Genomic DNA, 24,740 nt, shown 5'->3' on the forward strand with positions numbered 1-24,740 from the left:
CTGAACCTCAGACTACCACTAACTTGAATGCCTGAAACATAGACACATGCTTGTATGCTTCAAATACACATTTGGGTCTGAATACTATCTTGATTACTAAGTCTGCTTTGTTTTAAACTTTGCAACCAGCCATTTTTGCTTAAAAAAGGGAACACAGATTCTTGAAGATTGATAAAGGCTGTTTTCTTGTTGTCTCTTTTTGCCTGATTATATTTTTTTTGTTGCATCATGATGTAAGAAATTCTCTGTCACTTTCATTATGTAAGAGAAGATAATTCCAAAGCAGCATAGCAACTTCTTCACATCTTGTCTAATTAAACATTATTTACTAAGGATCACACAGATACCTCCCAAACATCACCCATCACTATAGAATAATGCATCAATTTTTATCACCTAAATTTTTATGACTTTAAACTTAACAAGCACATGGTTCTGTATAATTATTGCAAGGAAGGTGTTTCAGCTGCATTGGATGCATCTGGCTTCGGTAGTAATGCTGAAAACATGCCAACTTGAAAGTTCTTCTGTATATTAAATTTAAGGTAATATTGTAAAGTTGAGGGGAAAAGCCAAAACCTGATAGATATAACATGGAACACACACATTTTGTGATATTGAGAATTGTTTTCATTTAAAATCTAGATACCATACAATAACACATAATACAAGGCATAAATTCTCTAAAAGCCAGGTACCATTCCCAAGTTGGTATAATTCAATTCATGAAATTAGGTGGAAATGTTTCACGAGTTAGAAATAATATAATGGAGAATTGAGGAATCTACTTGGACGATCATCCTGACCAACACAGCAAAATAGAACCATTTAGTCTACAATAAGGCTTAATAATTTCTGAACTGTTACTGCTTATTCACACTTTAAAAAATATGCAAATAAATTAAAAATGTAAATGTTATAATCTTTTTTACTAAAAGGAAGTTGGTACATGTACAATGAACAAAGCATTTCTTCACAAAAAATTATAAGCTGACAGACTTAAACCCCTTCGTCCTTTCTTCTTTTTTTTTGGGGAGGGTGGGGAGGGGGCAGGTAGTGAAGTTGAAATTTGTAAATGCAACATACATAGATGTATTTTTTTTTCTTTTCTAAATGCTGTGTACCCTTTATTTATAATTTTTCACATATGTCAAATGTTTATTTTATACCCTATCTTGTGACTAAAGTAACAAATTTGAATACTAGTACATTATAATAAGCTACAACATTAATAGTCTTAACTCCAGGGCAAAAGTTATATGCTAAATACTTCACAAAAATAACCTCAAATATTGTGAAAATAGCAATTTTTCCTTCAGGACTTCCGTAGTAAGTGCATGTGCATTTATATGCTTTATATTTTCCATTTCTAAATGCATATAATATATATACATGACTTCCTGCTTTATCTAATGTATATTTTAGTTTTCTTTTAATCTTATGGCCAATCTCAAGCTGGCTTGCCATTTTGTACCAGTTTTCACCCGGTTGTGGCATAATGCATATGTAGTATTGATTTCTTTGTTATTTTTTTGTTTGTTTTGTGTGTTTTTTGGGTTTTTTTTTTGGCTGGGATTGTTTTTTTTTACATTTTCCTACATCCCCTTTTATTATTATTGCAAATAGTTTAAATGGTAGATTTTATTTGTACAAATCAAAGCCATCAAGACTTATTTTGATGACTTTCAATGCTTTTGCATTTAACTGGTGTTCGATGAATATGAAATTTCCTGCTTTCTTTAGACAATGTCTTTTTAGCCATGAAATAAATTCTGTAATCATTGCATAGTATCTTAGATCTTTGTTCTGCTGTACTAAATGTTTAAGTAGCGGTCTTTGTGAGAGTCATGCAAGTTCTGTAATATGTGAAACACCTAAAAAAAGGCTACATATTTTTATTTTTGTTAAAATGTATATGATGAAATGTATAATTATTTATTCCAATCTGTCTGCTCTTAGGAGATAATCTGCACAAAAAAAATCAAGTTGTTTCTATTGTATTTTAGAGTTATCTCCCTTAATTTTGAATTCTGCAGTTCTATATAATTTGTATCTTCTAAGAACAAGGGAAGATTTTATGTGAAAAAAAAACACATAATTTCATGATTCTCAAGTGCTACTTAAAAGCAGAGTGTCATTTTTTGAAACACAAACCATGCAAACTTATACATACTTCCTTAAATGTTCTAATATGATATGCTTCAAAGCCCTTTAAACCACAGCCATGGTAAAAAAGTGATAAATACATGACCAACATTTTGTGCAGTAATTAGGCTACATCAAATAAAAAATATGTTGAAACTAGTCCTATTAGAATCGAAATAAATCATTGAAACTCCACAGGCTGGTCATTTATGTTGTTATTTAACCCCTTGCTCTGGTTAAAACAATGCGACATAAATGGCTGGCCTGTGGTAAAACAATGATAAAATGGAGTTTCTGTGATTTATTTCCTAAAAATACTATGTAACCATGTGAAAAGTTTTAGTAAAAAATAAGTAAATCAGAAGAATTTTAGAACAACTACCATCAATTCCTTGACTCTATAATTTTTCTGGAATGAAAAAAGTAAAAACTGGCAACTTCTCTTTAGCCCCAAATATACATAACGATAACTTTGTGTAGTTAAAATAAAGACGTGAGGAAATGTCAGTTAGATAACCACTCAATAAGTCTTATACAAAATATAGAGTGCACTGTTTATCCTTCAACTGCCATGTACAGAGTTTTTAGCTCACCTAGCCTAAAAAGCCCTGTGAACATTTGTAATCACTTGGCAATGGTTTTGTTGTCTGTCATCTATCATGAACTTTTCCTTAAAAATCTTCTATGAAACCACTTAGTGGATTATTACCAAACTTGATAAGTAGCATCCTTAGGGTATCTACTTCAAAAGTGATATCGAATATATAGATCAAGCATAAAACATGACCATCATTGCCTTTTTTTAGACCACAGGCCGAGCCACCAATTTCTAAAAACTATAAGAGATATCGGAAAATAAATGTGACCTTCCTTCTTCAGCTTGAAGACCTTTATGTATGTTTTCATTTGGTCAAAGTTGTCAGGCAACTCCAGTATCTTGAAAACTATAATATATTGAACAAAACTTTCAATAATCCTTTTGATAAAGCCTACAAAAATCTCCGGTGGGTCAAAGTTGTTGGACAACTCCTTGTTAGAGTTATTGACCTTTAAAGTCGAAATATGATGTCTTTTGTAGTTTTCAGCCAATATTGTCAAATTTATAACAGATAGAAAAAACTGTCAGTTGATGAAATGGTTCTTGAAATAAGGCCTACAATAGTCTAAAAGACTTTATTAGGTCTAAATTGTAGGACAACTCTTTGCTTTTGAAACTTGCTGAAAATTGAGATATTTTGCAGTTAACAGCCAATATCTTGAAAACCATTATACTGTAGATAAACTTTTTATTGATAAAATGATTCTTATAATAAGGTCTACCAAAAGTCTCTATTTAGTCAAAGTTGTAGGACGACTCCTTGTTAGAGATGATGCTGTTGAAAGGTAAAAAATGAGATATTTTGCAGTTTTTAGCCAATCTTGAAAACTATGATATACACAGAAATAAACTTAATTTTTGAATTGATTTTTATGGTAAGGCCTACTTAAGACTTCAATGGGTCAGTTGTCTGATGACTCCTGGTTGAGTTATCACCCTTGAAAGGCCAAATAACACCCAGGTGAGTGATTCAGGCTTTTGGGAGCCTCTTGTTTTTTGTACATTGGCTGACCTAAATGTGTAGAATTTAATAATAATTTGTTTTATTTATTTCAGGAATGGTAAAAATGAGACATGGGAAACAAACTGTGTGCCCCTCTACTTAAAAAAAACTACAGAAATGAGGATTATCCGTGGCACATCAGGAAAGATTCACATCTTTTAAGGTAAGGCAATTAAGAAGTACACATTGGACATCAGGAAGGGTTTATTCAGGAAAGATATAATGTCTGAGTATATTGCTGCTCTTAAAAATAAATTTCAAATTACTATATATTTCCAAATGTTTTATGTACATTTCATCCCATTTCAGCTACTTAAGTAAAATAGGTTTGTTTTTCCCCCTTTAAATTGGAATGTTTGAAAGTCAATTTAACAGTCTGTGAAACAACAGGAATTACTGTGTGATGATTCTGTGATATATGAACCTTTAAAACATTAATGTAGACATCCTTGAATATACAAAATATTGCTTTTATGATATATTACTCCCACTGGAGTTAGACATTCAAGGCTGGAAAGTACAATTGGTTTGGTTAATAAAACATTGGATGTCGTCTTTTAACCTATAGTTCAATTCTAGTGCTATGAAAATCAGACCATTTCATAAGACCTTAAACAAAAATCAAAGACTGAAGTCTTCGAAGTGGCTAATCATCAAATGCTCTCTGCCACTGATTTTGGCTTGCATTTGTTACATCGGAAATGGCACTAATGCAATATGTTCTAAAACCGGGTGACTTCCACTAGAATCTTGGTTCCCTTGATATGATTATTCTTTCGTAATCATGATGGTCCTAATGGTAATTTTTGGTCGGTCCCTCTGTGGAACTGGAACTGGTACTGCTGTGACTTCTACGCAGCAAAGGACTATTGTACTTCAGGGAAATCCCCCGTAATATATCATTGTATTTAAAGTAAACACCAACACCCCCCCAATATCTCATTTACATCCAACAGCATTTTTTAAGAATACTTGAATGTTCTTCTGTTATGACTATAAGTACCAGTACCTGTAAAGCTATCTACAAAAGCTATACTATAAAAATGTAAATAAATATCATTAACCTGAAAATGTGTCTATTGTGTCCATTTACTACATTGATTTAGGAAACAATTAAATTAAAGATTAACATCAACATTATTCAAACTTTTTAGTGTATTGTACTCATTTTGTAAATATGTTGCACATGTCCCACGATCCAACAGTAAGCAGACCAGCTGTTGAATCCTGGCTGAATCATATGGTTAACAATTTCTACTTTTATCAATTTTATTATTGTTATTCGTGTAATATTACATATTGGACATACTTTAAAGTTTGATCAGAGAAAAAATGGATTTTTCGTGAAATTTCGAGATGAAGCGATTGGCTATTTTGAAGGATAGGGTATTGAGTGGGTCTGAGAGCACTCGAAGGCCCCCTATATTAAGGTAATAATGTTATTAAGCTTCTACTTAAAATGATGTACTGAGAGCAGCTTGTATACAAGATGGATCATCACATTTAATATGGTTAGTTATAGAGCCAAGGTTTCATTGTACTGTATTTGATGCGTCTGTCTTAAGTTTGATGGAATGGTCTAGTATAAGAGTTTTTACAAAATTTATAAAAGAGTTAAACAGGCAGGCTTTTTGCTATATCCTGTTCTTTAGTATAGAGTGGATGTCACTGAAAAAAAGGTTATTTAAATAAATTTGTCCTGTAATTCCTGATTTTATTAGATTTCAACATAAGGTATTTGAAGCACCTGTCTTGAATCAGTTGGATGTCTATATATTAGAGTCATTTTTAAAATATGAATAGAGTTAAACAGATGAAAGAGTTTTTTTGGTAGTCTCTGCTGATATAGGAGGGTGGTGTGTGTCTTGAACTGGAGGCTTTAAAGAACTTGAATCACTCACTTGGCTTGATAAGTGACATTCTATTTTTTGTAAAAGCATAGAAATTTTACGACAGATAGATCTCATCATGCCGAACCCTTTTACCCCTCTTGTCAGACTGTAAAACCTAACAGTTTTGGAGATATATGCAAAAAACTGTGGTCTGACCACTATGTCCTATTTTTAGTAATGTGAGCCATGTTTTTCGACAAATCAAAGTACTCTAAGGAACGTCAGAGGAGAAGAGTTCTTAAAAATTGTTAATAACGATGACAAACAATGATGGATGCCAAGTGATGGCAATAGCTCACCTGACCCTGTAATTCCTGATTTTTATAAGCCTCTCTTGTAAATCCATTATTGCATAAGTCACTCTTTTTACATTAACCCATGGTTTTATATTTGGCTCTCAACAGTCATGTCAAAGATATTGACTTGTCTATTCCTTGAAGGAAAGTCAATCTTACACACATACCATTGAAATTTATATAGATAACTTTCATAATTTAAAGTAAACATGATTTTGTAACCTCTGTCAAAGAGGTGTTCTCAATCAGTGTCCTGAACAAATATTTAGCTGTATGTAAACTGATCAGTCAAAAATAACAGACCAGGTAGACTTACTGATTTAAATGCTCATGTCTCGTAGGAGGTATATAGTGATTAGGTTGTTGTCTGTCCATCCTTTTATCTGTCCACAATTATAATTTCTCTGGAAGTACTTATCACAGCCGCTTGAATTTGATAGAAACTGTATAAATATACACAATGTAGCTATGCTCTAATTTTGGATTAAGGAAAGAAAGGGGAAGTCTTTAGTTGGCTTTAGTTTTCAAGTTATACATCTGAATTAAATGATTAGCAAATTTATTAAAAAGATCTTGGTACACAATGCCACTCCTTAAAGATATTGACTTTGAATGAAGCTTAAGGTATGTATGTAGATAATATAAGTATATAGACCTAAGCAAGTTACTGGTGTGTGTGTGCGCGCACGTGTGCGCGCTCCCTTTAAGGGGAGGTAATTACACCATTTAAATATGTTAAAGGCTTGAAACATTTATTACTACAGAAGTGAACATTTTATGCATATGTTCATTAAGCAAATATTTATTGCTGGATTCTTGTAAGAGAGGATAAAGCAATTCTATGATTTCCAATATCTTCTTGAGAAGACTGCAACAAGTACACTGAATTTCCTAAATTGATGGATCTATAAATGCTATATGAAAAATTGCATGTATTAAACCTTAACTGTGGAATGTTAGTTAGCAATTAAGATAGTAGGATGTATCTTTATACTCAGCCTTGGCCAGACTTGTTTACCCTTACCATGATTTTACTATATTTCAATTCAATTAACAGCATTCCTGGCTTAATACACTAGAAGCTGATGGTACACAGTTGCCCTTCATTAGATCATGCTTCAGACTGCTCATAGCTTGGAGTCAGGAATCCTTGTATCTCATTTAACAAGGTCTTTTGATCTTTACCTGTAATTAAAAACTAACTTGTGTTTTTATTTTCTTGTGGTCATTTATGAACACCTTTCCGATATGATCTTTGTCAATCTTGTCATTTTGAGTCCTCAGGGGTTTTGTACGTCACTTTGTTATGATGTGATCCACGGATCTATTTCATGTTGTAAGGTTAGGTTTGCATTTAAGGATCACAGTTCCTGTTCTCAGTAGTTTGTCTCGTGCTGTAGATAGGGACATAAATTTTATTTTGTGTTTTGTTTGACATTTATATTGTAGTAAATGCAATATTTCTGTGATGAATGTAAAACATGGACTTTTTGTATTTGTTTTGTGCAAGGATATATTAGTTATTTTTATGTCAGATATTGAAATATTTTTGTGTGTCTGCTTATAATGGACAAATTTAGGATTAAAAAAAATTAAACTTTAAAAGTTTCATTTTTGTATTTTATGGTCAATGGAATTAATGCAGTATTTTGAAACATTTAGCTAAAAATCTGAATTATGCGTAAAGATGCAAGAGGAAGAGATACTAGATTGTAAGTATATTACAATGTTTATGAAGTTTATACAGGGTTTTCCTTATACTCTGTAAGAGATATTAAGGAACATGTACTCTTTTATTGTAGTATACAGGATTCATTTGTACAATTAAAGACCTTTTGTGTCTATAAAGATTAATATGTATTTATTGTTTATTAACACATGAACATTTCAAGCAAGTTAATATATTAACTCTTTGTGCATCCAAGTCTACAACTGTTAGAGTCTAACATTCCTTGAGTTAATGTTAATTTTAGTGTTTTAAAAAAATGACATAAGAGCATAAACGGGATAAAAAGCTTATCACAAAACATTATTTACAATAATTTTTTAGCATTATAAATTTTAATTAATCATTAATGACAATTTGATTAAATTGTTTTGTTTTGTAAACTGATGTAACTTTCAGTCATAGAATATGATTTATTATGATGACTGTTGACAACAATGTCATGTCAAACATGCAGTTGTACAATGCTTAAAACAATACACAAAAAAACATGATGGCACAAGGGGATCTACAGAAATGAGACATACAATTATGACATGTCCAGCTGTGCATAGAAGACAAACAAACAAAAAAAACATGGCACTTGACATGGGGTAATCCAGAAACATGGACTTGTACAAGTGTAAAGTTGGTAAACAGATGTACTCAAGAACCTCAGACACTGTATTGTGCTGTATGTACATTTGTACAAATTATGTATATGCCTCACAAAAAATGATAAGATTTGGGATACTTCAAAGACATGGACATAAGATGTCAGGTTGAACTATGTAAAACTGTTAAGTGGAAGACAATACACTAAAAACTTGGTGGCATAAGGTTACTCAAAAACCAAGGACACTGGGTGGTGTTGTGGTAGCTCAAGGTTACTCAAAAACCAAGGACACTGGGTGGTGTTGTGGTGGCTCAAGGTTACTCAAGAAACTAGGAAACTGGGTAGTTCTGTGGGTGGCGCAAGGTTACTCAGGAAACAAAGACACTGGATGGTGTTGTGGGTGGCACAAGGTTACTCAGGAAACAAAGACACTGGATGGTGTTGTGGGTGGCACAAGGTTACTCAGGAAACAAAGACACTGGGTGGTGTTGTGGGTGGCACAAGGTTACTCAGGAAACAAAGACACTGGGTGGTGTTGTGGTGGCTCAAGGTTACTCAGGAAACTAGGACACTGGGTAGTGCTGTGGGTGGCACAAGGTTACTCAGGAAACAAAGACACTAGGTGGTGTTGTGGGTGGCACAAGGTTACTCAGGAAACAAGGACACTGGGTGGTGTTGTGGTGGCTCAAGGTTACTCAAGAAACTAGGAAACTGGGTAGTTCTGTGGGTGGCGCAAGGTTACTCAGGAAACAAAGACACTGGATGGTGTTGTGGGTGGCACAAGGTTACTCAGGAAACAAAGACACTGGATGGTGTTGTGGGTGGCACAAGGTTACTCAGGAAACAAAGACACTGGATGGTGTTGTGGGTGGCACAAGGTTACTCAGGAAACAAAGACACTGGGTGGTGTTGTGGGTGGCACAAGGTTACTCAGGAAACAAAGACACTGGGTGGTGTTGTGGTGGCTCAAGGTTACTCAGGAAACTAGGACACTGGGTAGTGCTGTGGGTGGCACAAGGTTACTCAGGAAACAAAGACACTGGGTGGTGTTGTGGGTGGCACAAGGTTACTCAGGAAACAAGGACACTGGATGGTGTTGTGGGTGGCACAAGGTTACTCAGGAAACAAAAACACTGGGTGGTGTTGTGGGTGGCACAAGGTTACTCAGGAAACAAAGACACTGGATGGTGTTGTGGGTGGCACAAGGTTACTCAGGAAACAGAGACACTGGGTGGTGTTGTGGGTGGCACAAGGTTACTCAGGAAACAAAGACACTGGGTGGTGTTGTGGTGGCTCAAGGTTACTCAGGAAACTAGGACACTGGGTAGTGCTGTGGGTGGCACAAGGTTACTCAGGAAACAAGGACACTGGATGGTGTTGTGGGTGGCACAAGGTTACTCAGGAAACAAGGACACTGGATTGTGTTTTTTTTGTCCAGCTTTACTAATAATGTACAAATCTTACTCAGAAAAAAACATGATTGGACTAATGGGGGGAATCCAGAAATATGGTTACATTACACAGAGAACCAGAAGATCTAATTACTTAAATAAAATTGCATATGTTTATTTAGAAAACACACACAAAAGACAATATCTTTGAAAAATTATATTCTAGGTAACTCAACCTGCATAAAGTAAAGATATGGCAGAAGCTGTCATTGTACATTTTGCAACTTAAGCTGTACAAGTGACAAAAAAATAGAAAAAGAAATGAACACTCTTGAAAAACCTTGCAATGATTCAACTCTGATATAAAATACAGAACATAAAAATCATGATTTTTTAGGGTATTATGTAATTATGGTAACACATGTAGTCTTCTTTACCTGTCTGATTGTCATTATATAGTGACATGTAAGACATTGTTCTTTGTAAAGAGTAGATTTGAGTTTTATTTCTTACATGATTTTATGATGGACAGAGTTCATTCCTTGTTATGTTGCCATGGGTGATGTCTCATTCAGTGAGGAGAATTCTGGGGAAGCTTAATACATTTCTACACAGCCAATAATTTCCAATTAAATAAATAAATATAAAATCATATTCATTGATGTTAAAGACAAAACAGTGCCTCCACACTTGTACTTCTGTGTGGACAAATTTTGTCACTTTCATCAGAACATTTTTGCAGAGATTCATAGTTCTGGTGTTGGTTTCAGAAAAAGTGTTAAGTGTAAAGTTAATCGTAAGTAATGAAGTCACAACCAAAAATAGCATTGTGATGTCATAATTTATGATCAATTTCACACTTATGACTTTTTATGAAATTTACGCCTGGTCTTACATTCTACATATTTAAGATGTCACTGACACTCCGTTCATATCAATGAGTATTCAAACATATTTCTCTACCTACATGTTACTAGTTGATATTATTCAAAAAGTTCAGCTGGATAAACAGTTTAAGAAGATATGGTAATGAATTATGTTTCCTTTTGTCACTTCCACCAAAAGACATGGTAGTTTTAGGTATTAATCTGGTTTTCATGGAAATCTTCTTATCTGTAGTTTTTGCTTAATATATCTTTCATTGAAAAAATGATGTGATATAGGAGTTCTTTTAATATTCCATATCATACTACAACAGCTTTTCTTGGTCAAGTGTACCAACATAAGTGTAAAAGCCGAATACATCAGTCACTTTTATGGACTATATAGATGTTGATCCTGTTTTGGAAAGTCATCTATTTTTAGAGACAAATGATCCACCATTTCAGACTTGGAAGTACATTTCAACTCCTGGTAATGAATTTTGTGTAATATAACAAGGATAAAAATTGAATGTAATTTCTAAATATAGAAGCAGACATAGGCCTCCCAATAGATCATTGAAAATAAATTGGTTCCTGAGAAACCACAGAGTCTGTAATGGGCCGAGAAACAAATGCATTAAACAGCTAAGGCATCAAGCATAAATAAGGAAGTTACTTACTGTTAGATCAGAAAATCTTGTAATCCTGGCATTTATCAAATCTTAGGCCAAAGTAATTAGATTATTACTCATATATTAAAGTTATTTGTTCATTAATCTCAATTGTTTGCTATATATTTTACAGGCAACTCCTTTTTCAATTTCTTTCTTTTGAGGTCTTTTACATTTTTTTTTCTGAACAACAAGACTAGTGATTACCCTGTTGTTAAAAACCAAAGAGCTTTACGTAAGTTCTGGCCTTAAAAGAACTTTTAAAAAAATACTCCAAAACATGAGAAAAATATGACTTTATGAGTTTCACTCATTTCTGAAATGATTTATATTATGGGAATATTGTTATGATGAAATCCATATGCACTTCTAGCTACTAGAGGGAATACATGAATGTTGATTTAATGTTTAAAGAATTGAATATTTAATTATAAATAGGTCCTTATGAAATAAATATAGGTTTTTCACATGCTTTTTTACCGATGGGCAGACTATGAATTATCTTAAATAGGGCATTAAATATTCTGGCTATTTCATAATGAATGAATGGCATACTTCCTCATATCCTAGAGTTTCCTATAGAATTTAAATTGAACTTACATGTCCAGCTCATTTAGTTAGACGTATGTAGTCAATCTTTATGTTGTGTCTTTTCATCTGTCACTTTTGGTTTTAGAATGTGTAGTTCTTTGAATTAGTAATGCTATTTACCATAAAATACAGGTCAAGTTAGAGTAAATAGTGTATATTGTGTTAACGATTCACAAGTTATGGCAATTTTTCATTTCAAAACAATGGAATTTGCTGAAATCATTAGATCATCATTTTCCAGTTTCTGTTTGTCCGTCTGTCTATCAACTTGTTGGTTTGTCCCTCAGTTTATATTTTCACTCTTTTTAAGTTCCACTAAATTTAAGCTTTTTTTATTACTTTGGTATAAACATCTCTGAACCTTTAGGTATGCAAGTTCTTGTAAGATGACTAAAAAAAATAAAGAGATCAACTTGTGGGTTGTATCTATTGTATGGAACCACTCTATCTCTCTATTCACATGATTAAAAAATGTGTATACAGCCTATCTGGTAAGCACACTGGTGTCGAATACAGATTCTCATCCTATTCAGTTATAAGGCTTAAATAGAAATAAGTTAATATCAAAATTTTGCATCCACTTTACTTACTCGCCAAGAATTTCAAATTTTTTTTTAAAACCCTTCATCAGGTGTCAGCCAATCTTTTCCCATTGTTGTCCTTAGAGTTAAAGCAGATTAATGATGTATTCGCTTGGAATCCTTCAATTCTTAATTGTACACACTGATAAATATGGCTTCTCATTTTGTTTAAGGAAAAAACTGAAAATTTTCACATTACATCTAACACTGGAAAATTCAAAGTAAAACAGATTACCAGCCATTTATTTTTCCTTACAAAGTTCAGACAGAGATTATCTGTATTTGGTATTTAGAATTTCATGAGACATTGAATCCCAGACTGTTCTGATCAATCTTCTCTGGGCTGCTGACTATGTCTGGATTAAAGTGCTACAAATTGAAAACAAGTTTGATATTACAAGACTCTAAGAATTTGATGGTTGATAAAGTATATAAATGACTAAAAACAGAGACAAATTATTTTGTTAATGTCTCAAATCTGCATGAGACAAATTTCATTAGGACATGGTTACTTGTTTTTGTTGCTTGTACCTGGTACAGAGAGACTAAATTGACCAATTTTACGGAACACAATTAGAGGTGCTTACAATTTTTTTTAATTGTATGTAGGAGTTCAACATGGTTTAGCTAATGTCTCCTCCTGAGTTCTTATGTTATCTGTTTTATTTGAGCAGTTAAATGGCATTGATCATATTTTTACAATTATGTACTGATGTTCGAATAATAGCCTAAATATGTTCAAAACTGCCATTACAATACCAAATACAAAAGTGCACCATTACAGAGTTTGGCTGTCCTATATGTAGACTTGCAACAAGTCTCTCCATAATATATATTTTATTTGATTAAATATCATTACTATCAAATATTCATTCACTATCCAACTATGGCTTATCATTTTTTTTATCCACAAAAATTGATATCTCCGAATATGTTCTGCAAAAATTAATAAGTTTACTGTTATATATAGAAAAGGGGCCGAATTTTAGTCTTTTGAGTTTCATTTTTTTATGGATGTCAACTTAGCATTATCAAGAGGACATTACTATCATTGGCAGATTATGATATGTCCTAGAATGACCTATTGACCTTGTGGACAGGTGGCACCATGCTCTTACACTTATCAGTAACAGTTATGCCTATATTATTGTCCATTAAACAACAATCAGACTTTATTGTCCATGTCATATATGTAGATATGTGAATATTGCCATGTATAAAACTGTTTTATATCAGTATTTCAACACTTTACCTTGCTCATTATGACCTTGATGAAGTGTTCATTGTAAAACATTTGGTTGTCATTGAAATCATAAAACTGTAACAAGATTTATAGGCACTTATGCAAAGATTTTGGTCCCAAAAAACATGACCAACCCAGAATAATTGATAAGATTGGTCTAGCAGTTTGTCAATTAGTTCTTGTTTTACTTGTAATTAAATCTAGCTGGCTTTTAATATTTGATAATAACATATCTCACTCATGTAGGAGTCCTGGTGATAATACAGTCAACTTACTGTCTGTCCAGGAAAAAAGTCCATCAGTCAATTATGGTTGTTGTAAATTTTACATTAATTCTAGCTTGGACACAGTGATATGACTGTGACATTTATCTAAGGGCAAGTGTTTCAGATCTCAGAACCTGTCCCAGGCCAAGCATTTGTTCTGTATTTGTGGTTATCTTTTTCATTTGGTTCAATTCCAGTCTTTGATAGTCATTGGTATAAATAATTCCTGAACAAATGTATTTAATCCCAACTTGTAATTGTGTTAGTTACATGCAGGTGATTTCAGTATCTATTAGTCATTGCTCCTCAGTTTCACCTCAAAAGTTGTGCATGTGTGAGGTAGTTTGTTTGAAAACCTGTGTTGCATGCATTTGCTGTGATGAAAATCTGTATTTTCTTAACTCACCATTTTGGCAAGAGGCCAAATAATGTACAGTCATTATTAGAGCTCTAAAGCAAGTTTTGAATTTTTGTTCTTATAAATTTGGCTTTTACCAAATGTTCTATTTATTAAACTTTTGTATGTTTCTGAATAAGAATATCCCTTTTGCCAACAAAGTTGCTATTATAGGTTTCATAATGATTGTAAGTTGTATAATCCATAATATTCAATTCAGCTTCATAACAAACAAGCCTTGGCGAGTTTGTTATGATGTTGAAATTAAATAAAGAGAGAAAATATTTTGCGATATTCAACTTTCACAAGTTGTAAAACCTTTTTCTGTATAATTTTTTTTAAATATTGTAATCATTTGACATTTGCCTTCTGTCATGGCAATTTTAGCAATTGTCTGTCTATGACATCACCAATGGTGTCAGGAGAACAATGTTAGAAATGTCACAATGTTGCTGTGAAGCTGAGGCCTTGGTCCTTGTGTTTATCATCTAGCTTGTTATTATACCCTTTTGAAAACTATAGAACCAACAATGATTTTCCATCAAATTTGTATACACCAAGTCCTTGCAAAAATCTAGAATCTGAATAATAATCAATGTCAAAGGTCAATGTTGCATTGTAAAATTTCTGTGCTGATGATATGACACACATCACATTTCTTTGTTTTGTTTTTTTTTTTTCATGAGAATCCGAAAAAGAATTTTCTACATAGTTATCTTGAGTGAAGTTATATTTTTTTTAAGATACAGCTAGGTTTTCATGGATGTTGTAGTTAGTTATATACAGAATAATGGCAGTTTGGAAGTTGAGACAGAATATCTCATGATGTGTCTAATATATAAATTAAGATTTGATATTCTGTTGAGGTTATTCTGTTAATTGGTAATGTCACAATCTATTAGAAGTAATGTAGTCGTTTGAAATCGCTGATATTTTAGTATCCTGAGATAGAAAATATCAGTCACTAGGAACTATGGAAAATTGATAAAGTTGCCAATAAACCAAAATTTAATGCAACCTTTAAAACAAACTTGGAGACCTTCTATTTTTGGTAGAATTCAAAATCTTTGAAATTTGCTATAGCCATGCATTATATAACTAGAAACTAAAGACTAAAGGTTTCCTCCAGCTATCACACTGCTGGTCTACTGGACTTACTAATTCCGTTGCATAAGATAGGACTCAATATCCTGTGGTTTTACTTTCATTAAAAGCAGTATATTGAAATAAAAATAAGACTCAAATTAAACATACATCATTTAATTTTACTTCCTTTTTGAATTATTTAGTCAACCAATTAGTAAGCATTACACCACATTGTTAGAACTGTAAATTACATTTCAACGCCCACCTTGTATTGATAGAGCCATACTGCTCATCGATTTTAGGCATTCCAATTTTACAGTGTAAGATTTTTTTTCTTCAGTAGATTAAATTTAAATGTTGTTTTAATTTGCTCATAGAAAGTAGGTGGTCTGTCATTTATTTTCATTATTCTAATTAAAATGTAAAATAAAATGTTACACAAGATAGGATATTGAAGAAAAAAAATCATCAAGATCATAGCAGCAATGGTCAAGGTTACAGTGCCCTACTTCAATCCAAAAAAAAAGGTAGGTTAGAGTTATCCAAAAAAAAAGTAGGTTAGAGTTAAATTTTGTCAAAACATATAATTCTTCTGGCTTTCAATTAAGACTTCAGACAACATTGCATGTGAATGCAACAAAATGGTATGGTACAGTGAAGACTAACCTTGAACTTTAGTAAACAGAAGTGGGCATATTACCTCACTGAGGTAGTCCTTGAATGTTTTACTAGTGTACTGGAATGTTTACAACCAAGTATCACATAATAACTAGGATAATTGATTGATAACCAAAATATGACCATGAGTACCAAAGAGTGCCTAGATTAAACAAGCTTGAGAAACTTTTTCCGCCCAGGAGTTAAATCTAAATGTGTTTTTGGCACGAGTGACTATATATTGGTTATTCACGACAACCAATCGATTATCCTATTTATCATATAGATTTTTTCCCTTATTTGTTGCTATTTTCAACATGAAATTTTGTGAACAGCAGATTGATATACATGTTATGATGTTTTGTGATGTTTTGGCTGAAGAGAGTCCAAGAGTAAAATTACCGAATGTATATCACAGTGTGAATTATGGATTAGCCTATGCTAAGATGGATAATGATAAACCAACACATTGCACGCTGAAAACAAAAAACGTAATTTATTTATCAGGTCATTTTAAGTATACTGTCCAAAATAATGTAGAAGATAACTTTTAAGTTAAATTTGTGCATTATTTGGGGGAAATTTCCAATTTGAATATCCAGGAACTTCCACTGCCCCTCTGTAGATCCACCCTTGCCTGATTGGTTTCATTTTTGACAGATATATAGCACTTAAACCACGTAAGTGATTTTAGGTGTGCGCTGATACCTCTGTTTATGTTTTTGATGACTTCATTTTATTCTAAGATCACATAACTTACCATACTGTTTCAGAGTAATTCTATGTTTTTCACAACAGAAACAATAGTCTGAGACCAAACTATCAATTTCAGACAATTGATTTACTAATTAAGCAATATGTGTTTTCAAAGATTTGATCTTCAGACCCTGTCTGTGAAAAATGGACAGATATCCACAGTCCCACCATTTAATCTGTCTACAAGTCCTGTGCCAGACGAGAAAGGTCAGTAACTTAACACCATTATAACTTTCCCCATTGAAATTGAAGAACTGGGTCAGTTGATTCTCCGATTGGGTAAAATATATATTCAGCATTGATCTGCGGTCTTTTAACTAGAGAGAATTGGTACTTATCTATTGCTCTGTCGATTGATCATTGCTGTAATGAGACTTGACATGAGTGGTCATTTTCCTCTGACAAGCAATAGCTGTTATGTTGGTATTGGATAATGATTCTGCTGAATTTAAAGTCAGAAATTGACCATATTGGCAGAACAAATGTAGTCTGGGTATACTGTGATGGATAAGGAACTTACTTGATTGGTCATTAAGTCAGTTTGGTGGTTCTGGTGAAGGTTATCATCTAATGGTGTTTCTGTTAATCAATTTGTATGGGACTTTTTAATCAAAATGCCACAGCTAGAAGACAAAACTGATAGCTTATTGTGATGTTGTATCTGTCATACTTTTTCTACTCATCTTTTCCTCAGTGACCTAGTAGTATTTATATTATTAAGATTGTATTTGATATTTTTGTCAATTTAAAGTAAAGGATTGGTTTATTTGTGTTTTCTTTTCCCCTGCAGAGTACAACTTGGATTTAGGCAAAGATATTTAACCCATGGCTAATACAGAGGAACCTGTCAAAATAGAATCCTTTTTGGATTGTAGAATAAGTTCAGTTTGGACAGGTGTCCAGTTTATCCAGGTTCAAAATACATTTAAACTATTTTACAGGGACTTAAAAAAATGTCTTGTTTTGGCAGGTTTCATTGTTTGTGGGCACAGCAGCTTCGATAATTTCCATAGGTACAGAAAACCATACACAATTAAAAAAAAACAAGGTTTTTACACAGCGTGCATACTAACCCACTTTTAGCAACCATCTGTCTCCTGGTACCTATAAAAGATCAAGTGCTGCACCTTTGTAATAAAAGCTAATTGTTGAATATATATTTTTATGGCTTCTATTACTGTTCAAAGCTTATGAAAGTAAAGTGTGGAATTTGATTGATGAACAATCTTCAAAAGCAACTCATAAAAAAAACCACTTTGTCTGCTATTGAAGAAAAAGTCATGTTGAAAAATTGTGTTTATAGTTCATTGTATGCATATTTTACTTCTCTGATGTCAGTAAGTTTTGCTATGCTAATGAATGCTGTAAGCTACTAATAAGAATGAAATGTTTGACTAAATACTGATGCTTATTTATAAACTGTTATTAATATAACACCTTATTACATCAATATTGCACCCATAGTCATAGAAAAAATATGATACAATCAAGCAAAATTTTATGTAATTAACTGAAATTTTGATCAATTTCACAAAATTAATTGCTTATGACATAACCGTGCTATAGTAATAGTAGTATTTTATGAAAGTTTTGGAATGTTGCCCGCGAAGAAACTGCCAATGTGAAGTGTTACGTGAAGTATGAACTTCCATTGTTATTACAGATAGGGTGTTCCTGTCTATTTACTCTTGGATTGTTTAGAATCTGAATGTTGTGGTGGTTACTAAGTCTGTGTTGCATGCAGTGAGAATAAAATTGTGGGTGAGAACATTTCAAAATGTCAGAAATCTTATCAATTCTCATTGTAAACTCTAAAGTGTTGACTAATATATTTTTAGATGTTTCAGGCCTCACCCTTGGAATTTAAAGATATTGCTGATGAGTTTTGAAAAGTGGCTTTTTCACATGATTAAGAAAGTTTCTTTAAAGATGAATGAATGAGATCATAACATACTTTCTGAGACTTTAGCAAATTTGAATTCAAGATATAAAATTTTCAGATTTTTTGCATGCAGTTACAGTGGTCTACTTTACTGGGATATGAAACATCATATCGTTTAAGATTATACCCCCACTTTGAAAGCAGGAGGTATATAGTGCTCATGGTGTCTGATCATTCATATGTCCTTATCTTTTTTGTAATACTTTTTTCTGCAACTGCCTATCACAGTCACTTGATTTTTTGAAAGAAGCTTTGTATAGGTCTGCTTAAATTCAAACTTGAGTGACATCAAATATCTGTTTCAAGACTTATGGGGTTGGGAGGGGATCTGTCCTTTAATGAGCTTTGCCCACAGTTTTTTGTATTTTTTACAGCTTTTAGTAGGTAATACATCTTTATTTGTGTGGCCCTTAATGTCATGCCATGGATAAACATACCAGTACCTCTCTAGATCAGATTTGATGTGTAAAGTAATAGGCTGATTTCACAGGTTAAGGGGAGATACTTCTACTAACATGTGTTGTATCTGGATAGTTTCAAGTTTTTTCAGGAAGTTGAAAGACGTACATTTGAATATATCTTAGGCTATACAGTGTTACTGTTGATTGCATCTTGAATAACATTTGTGTTTGTTTTAATAAAAGGTTATGTATGGTTTATCCGTGGGCTCATTTTATACAAATTGAATTTGTGCTTGTCTATGACCACACAGGAATATTTTGTTTTTTAATGTTGTGTTTTTTTCTCCTTTGAGATGGAGGATAGGATAGTATGATGATCTCCCACTGCCAATAACACTGCTTTGTAGACCCAATATAACTTCTTCTTTGAGATGGAGAATAGGAGAGTATGTTGGTTCCCACTGTCAATAACACTGCTTTGTAGACCCAATGTAACTTCTGAGCTCCTTGTTGGGTAAATAAAAATACTGAGATTTATAACATGTGCATATTATATTTTCATTAATTATACTTATACAGGAGTTATGGAACTTATTTCAAATGCTTAAGTACTGTTGCCATTTTTGGGACAATGGGTCAATGTTGATATTCTTGGACTGTATTTAAAAGAGCCTGTCCATGTAGAAACCAGACAGTTACTCTGATATGGGTGGCACATGGTAAATTTTATCCCACTGATTTTTTTGTTCTTATATAATATTTATACCATATGAATATCAAATAGTAGAAAGATTTTTTTATCAACCATGGATGGCTCAGAAAATGATTTAAATGTTCCCTAACAAATCAACCAAACTTTGTACAAAATAAAGGGTTATCTCCCTTTGTTCAATGAATTTCCATGCTTTCTTTGTAATTTATTTCTCTTCAACCATAGCAATAAATCAAAAAACAAACATGCAACATTGAGAAAGGATGCAATTGTGATATGAAATTGGTTAAAGAGTTTTGAAAACAGAATTTGTCATGTGCCACCAACTGTCCACATTTTGCATGGACACCTTCTTTAAAAATTACAATTTGAAGGATTGTTGACCACCATGGAGTCTAATTAAAAGACGATTTTGTAACATTATTTTGCCTTGCTATGACTGTTAGGTTTAAATTACGTAAACCTTAGTCATATTACAGCAGATCTGGTCATTCCCTGGATGTATCATGAACCAGTATGATTACAGTTATTATCTGTTAAACTTTTGGGATGTATTACTTTAGTGTTTACTCCAGTTTTTTTTTTAGTGGAGTCTGAGTTGGTCATTTGCTTTTGTTACTTCGTATGTATGATTTTAGTTACTGTATGTTCTTTGTTGTGTATGTCTGTTTTCCATGTCTGGTCTTTGTCCCTTGATTACATTCTTTTGATTACCGCTATAACCTTGGTTCCCTTGATTACTCTTATATAATGCATTTATTTCCTCATTCTATGGTAACATCCTGAATAAAATTCAAGGCAAAAGTTCTAGAGAAGAATTCATTAGTCTATATTTACAGGATGTCACGTTCAGCATGTAATTCTTTTCAGGAGTTACAAGGTGCCATGTTTTTTTGTAAGTGTAGTTACACAAGATGCATTGCATTGTTTGGAAATGTTAGATAAAAGTAAAAAAAGAATCCAAATAGCTGTATTTCAACAATTTCTATCTTACATGCATCTAAATTGATGAATTTACATTGCAGAATGTTGGTTGTACTTTTATCTAGGCTTGTGGAAAAAAATTTAATTGCTTCATTTATTGTTTTGTTTTTTTTTATCATTTTGTAGCAGTTATTAGATGAATGCTATCTAAATGGGATTTTAGTAAAACTTAATTTAATCAATTTTATCGCCTTTGTAAATGAAAGAGTAAAAGTAATATATATTAGCATTTTTCGTGTATCCTCGTCATGCAGTTAAGGAGGAGTTCCATGGGAATATGATTTATAAAATTATCAAACAATTGGGTACACTGTTCTAATCCAGTTTGCACTCTAATGCATGTTGAATAAATAACCACAAAAGATAGCAGGCATAATGAATTATTCTTTTTATATTAAGTGCATTTTGTAGAATTGGATTATAAGGATGGATCAACAGTGTCTTCCCATATATATGTGGGGGCTCTGAATCATGAATTGCTCTCAATCATGACATATGTAATTGGGAAGTGATTGTTTGAGCTTTAACACATGTACAGATTGTGTGTTATAGGAAGTCTTACATATTCCTGTTTGTCAAGATATCACTATAAGAAGGCACAACAACATAAACTCAGCTGAAATTTGAGAGTGCAGTTAGCCCTATTCCTCTGAAATAGGCTATAAGCCTTTAAAAGCATATTTATACTCCCAAAAACGAAGTTTGGGGGTATATAGGAACCAACCCGTCTGTCTGTCTGTTGGTCCATCCATTTATCCACTTTAACTATCAGAACTGGGTTATGGGGCTGTGACACAGAACGTAGGCCTTTGATTAATTCAAATTTGTTTTTTTCTCAGTATAAATACTCCATAGTTTCAGACTATGGGCAGAGATACTCGTGGTACATATTTTATCATTTCAGACTGTGGGCAGAGATATTCAGGGTACATAATTTACCATTTTTAACTATGGGCAGAGATACTCAGGGTACATATTTTATCATTTCAGACTATGGGCAGAGATATTCAGGGTACATGGGGATGGAGAGTACATGAGCTGGGAGAGGATATCAGAAGATGTCGTCCCTGTTAATATCTCATGTATAGAGGACACACCTACCACAGTATTCCAGGTCACTGCATACAACAGACATGTGGAGAAAATCTTTGATGTCAAAATTACACAACCAGGTATAAAGTGTTTATTTATCCTATGATCTGTCTAGAAAACTCTAAACAGGGAAATAGACTGATTTAACAGAGATGATTTTACATGCATCTTCAATGGTGAAAGCTGACTAAAAGCCTAATTCAGCTCCCAATGTCCATCACACGTATGGTTGGTTAAAATCTTTGTGCAACATATAACTCAAAAGAAATTGAATCATTATTATATACAAATGTATATATATATTGAAAATGTGTACCTCTTGATATGAAAAAAAGACAACATTTGATGATGACAAAAGTCAAGAATGTATTTAGAGTTATAGTTTTCAAGAATTAAAACATTTGGGAATAGTAATTAATTTACACAGGCTGATATTTTTCACATGAAATTCATGTTAATTGAGCTTCACATGAAATTCACATCAACTTCACATGAAATTAACTTAATTTTCATGTGAAATTCACTTAACATGAATTGCATATGGACAATTTGTGTGAATTTCACATGAAATCTCGATTCACACGAATTTCATGTGAACTCTGACACAAAATTTATTTGCTCAGTTCAGGTGAAAACCATGTGAAATTTGTGTGAAAATCATGTGAAATAATTTTGCCTGTGTACTTCTTGTTTTACTTTCTATAGCATTAGAGATTCTCCTGGTGGTTAATGTTATATTTATGTTTGTTTGCCCTTACTTTTTCTTAGATTCTATATTTAGTTATATCTAAAATCTTAAAATGTAAAAGAGAATAAACTTCAGTCTTATCAGAGAAATTAAGGGCCAAACAACTCTTAATTTTTAGGTTTCTTTCAATGAATGATTGGATCGTGTTTACAAGCAATAAGCCTAATAATAGTAGTTATTTAAATATAGGTGAGATGTCTAGCCTCATGCAATATCATATCATGGTGAAATCTACCATTATTGCTCTGTATAGTTTCTACATAAATACTCTAAGGTAAAGAACAGTGCCCTCATCTCTGCGACTTGTCAAAATCATAGTAATTTTAGCTCTAATCTGACTCTGTGATATACTTCTTCATGCCCAGACATTTTATCACTGACAGATATAGGTGTTACTATATCTACTAATTAGCAAAAACTAGTTCTAACAGCTGTGTAATGGTAAACTAATCACTTCTTCATTGGTATATACTAGAAACATTTATGATGCCTGAGTGATTCAAAAATGTTTTAAATGGATAACAACCACTTACTGTAAACCTGTAAATTTTCATGATGTCTTTTTTTTTTTTTTGTGGTTCCTGTGATCAATCTACTTTCACGCAGTTTTAAATTTGAAACTTTTCCCAAATTATAGTCTAAATTTCTTCAAAAAAAAATTTTCACAACAGTTTTGTTTTTGCATTACAAGAATCACAACAAAAATAGCAAAAATAAAATTGCAGTGAAAATTTCACGGTTTACAGTAGTCTTTGGTCGATCATGTTTTATTTTTTTATTGTTTTAGTTTGTTACCTTTGTTTTTATTTTTTTGTTTTGGGGGTTTTTTGTGGTTAATATGAATGTAATTCTAAATTTCAGTACATTTGTATGAAAACATATTTTTGATGATTATTAAATGTGTTTCTAAGGATCAACCCTTGATATTCTTCTCAGTCTTCAATCTATATTTTATTTCAATTCCTTGATTTGGACATTTAAGGACATGTCATTTAACAAATCCAATCTCCACACATTGTAGGGGGCTACAATACTTTATTAGACCTCATAGGTGCTGGATTGGGCTTCCTATTTACAAATATTTTATTTGGTGTACTTATAATTTGTTTTTGAATCTTGAACTTCTTAAGTACTTGGTTGTAATACTGCTGATGAGAGGTTATATACTCCTTGAAATGTGTGTACAGCATATCAGAATTTGCAATATTTATATGACTGGTGTTTTTTTTATTTACAATAACTCTTATGTTTTGTCATCATGGAAAGAAACTGCCTTTGGTTTTTTACATTATTTCTTTTGATATACAAAGGGAGAAGACTTCATAAGTTTGACTAACTTGTGTCCTATCCCATTTGTTCAATTTAAGCAAATTGTTTAATACTAAATATACGGAGATTAGACAGGTTTGACAGTGTCTTGGTTAGTGTTGGTGCTGGTATATTACAGTCAGCAGGTTTCATAGTCTTGTGATTAAGGCAATGATGTTTTTTGGGTTAAGGGACTGTGAACACCAGAAAATGGGAAATCAGGATAATATGTGCTAAATAATGCAGCTGTATATTTCTTTTATTTTTTCCAACTTAAGAGTTTGGCTTTGAAACATGCAAAAAATAGTGTATATTTACTGTGAATTGAATAACTTTTAGTCATTTTAAAGAAACCTGGACTTTAAGTTTACATATTTGAAGGACCTCTGACATTCTGCATTCTCTTATTACTCTGTCAATACATCTATCTATTGTCAGTATTCTTTACATGGAATTTCATCATTTGTAATGAAAACTATTTTCTTGATCAATACAAGGTTTCCCTGTGTGGATTAATAAATATCTCAGAAGATCAAAGTTTAATTGCATCAACATTGCTTCAGGTTAATTGATTAAAGATCTTAGGTCAAGTCTGACAAAATCTAAACCAGACTGACAGTGGAAGACAGTAAATCAAACCAGTTAAAATGGTGGGTGGACTGTGGAATTGACATGCTTCATTCTTGTTTCATGAGTTACGTCCCTTTAGTATTGATTTATCTCCCTTTGTTGAATAATGTCTGCTTTAATTTTAATCAGAATGTTAGCTGAAAGTAAATCAAACAACATTGTAGGT

At 32.6% G+C, this 24,740-nt stretch overlaps 1 protein-coding gene across 8 annotated transcripts in view; it reads left to right on the top strand.

Annotated features, from left to right (window-relative positions):
- The window catches only part of LOC148614359 (protein still life, isoform SIF type 1-like), a 118,678-nt gene that overhangs the window by 30,218 nt on the left and 63,720 nt on the right, over positions 1-24,740 (top strand). For 7 of the 8 annotated variants that reach the window (XR_015923647.1, XM_088588459.1, XM_088588465.1 and 4 more), the window contains 2 exons: positions 3,800-3,909; positions 21,787-21,968. Coding sequence is in view for 7 of the 8 variants with exons in the window: in XM_088588459.1 (XP_088444585.1) it covers positions 3,818-3,909; positions 21,787-21,968 (274 nt within the window). In the remaining variant the exon portion in view is untranslated. Of the gene's footprint in view, positions 1-3,799; positions 3,910-5,025; positions 5,177-21,786; positions 21,969-24,740 lie in introns of those variants that run through there. The other variant, XM_088588463.1, reaches the window with a different exon arrangement.

Source organism: Perna viridis, chromosome 6, assembly GCF_037379345.1.
Source record: "Perna viridis isolate PV_CMFRI_1.1 ecotype Kerala chromosome 6, ASM3737934v1, whole genome shotgun sequence".
NCBI lineage: Eukaryota > Metazoa > Mollusca > Bivalvia > Mytilida > Mytilidae > Perna > Perna viridis.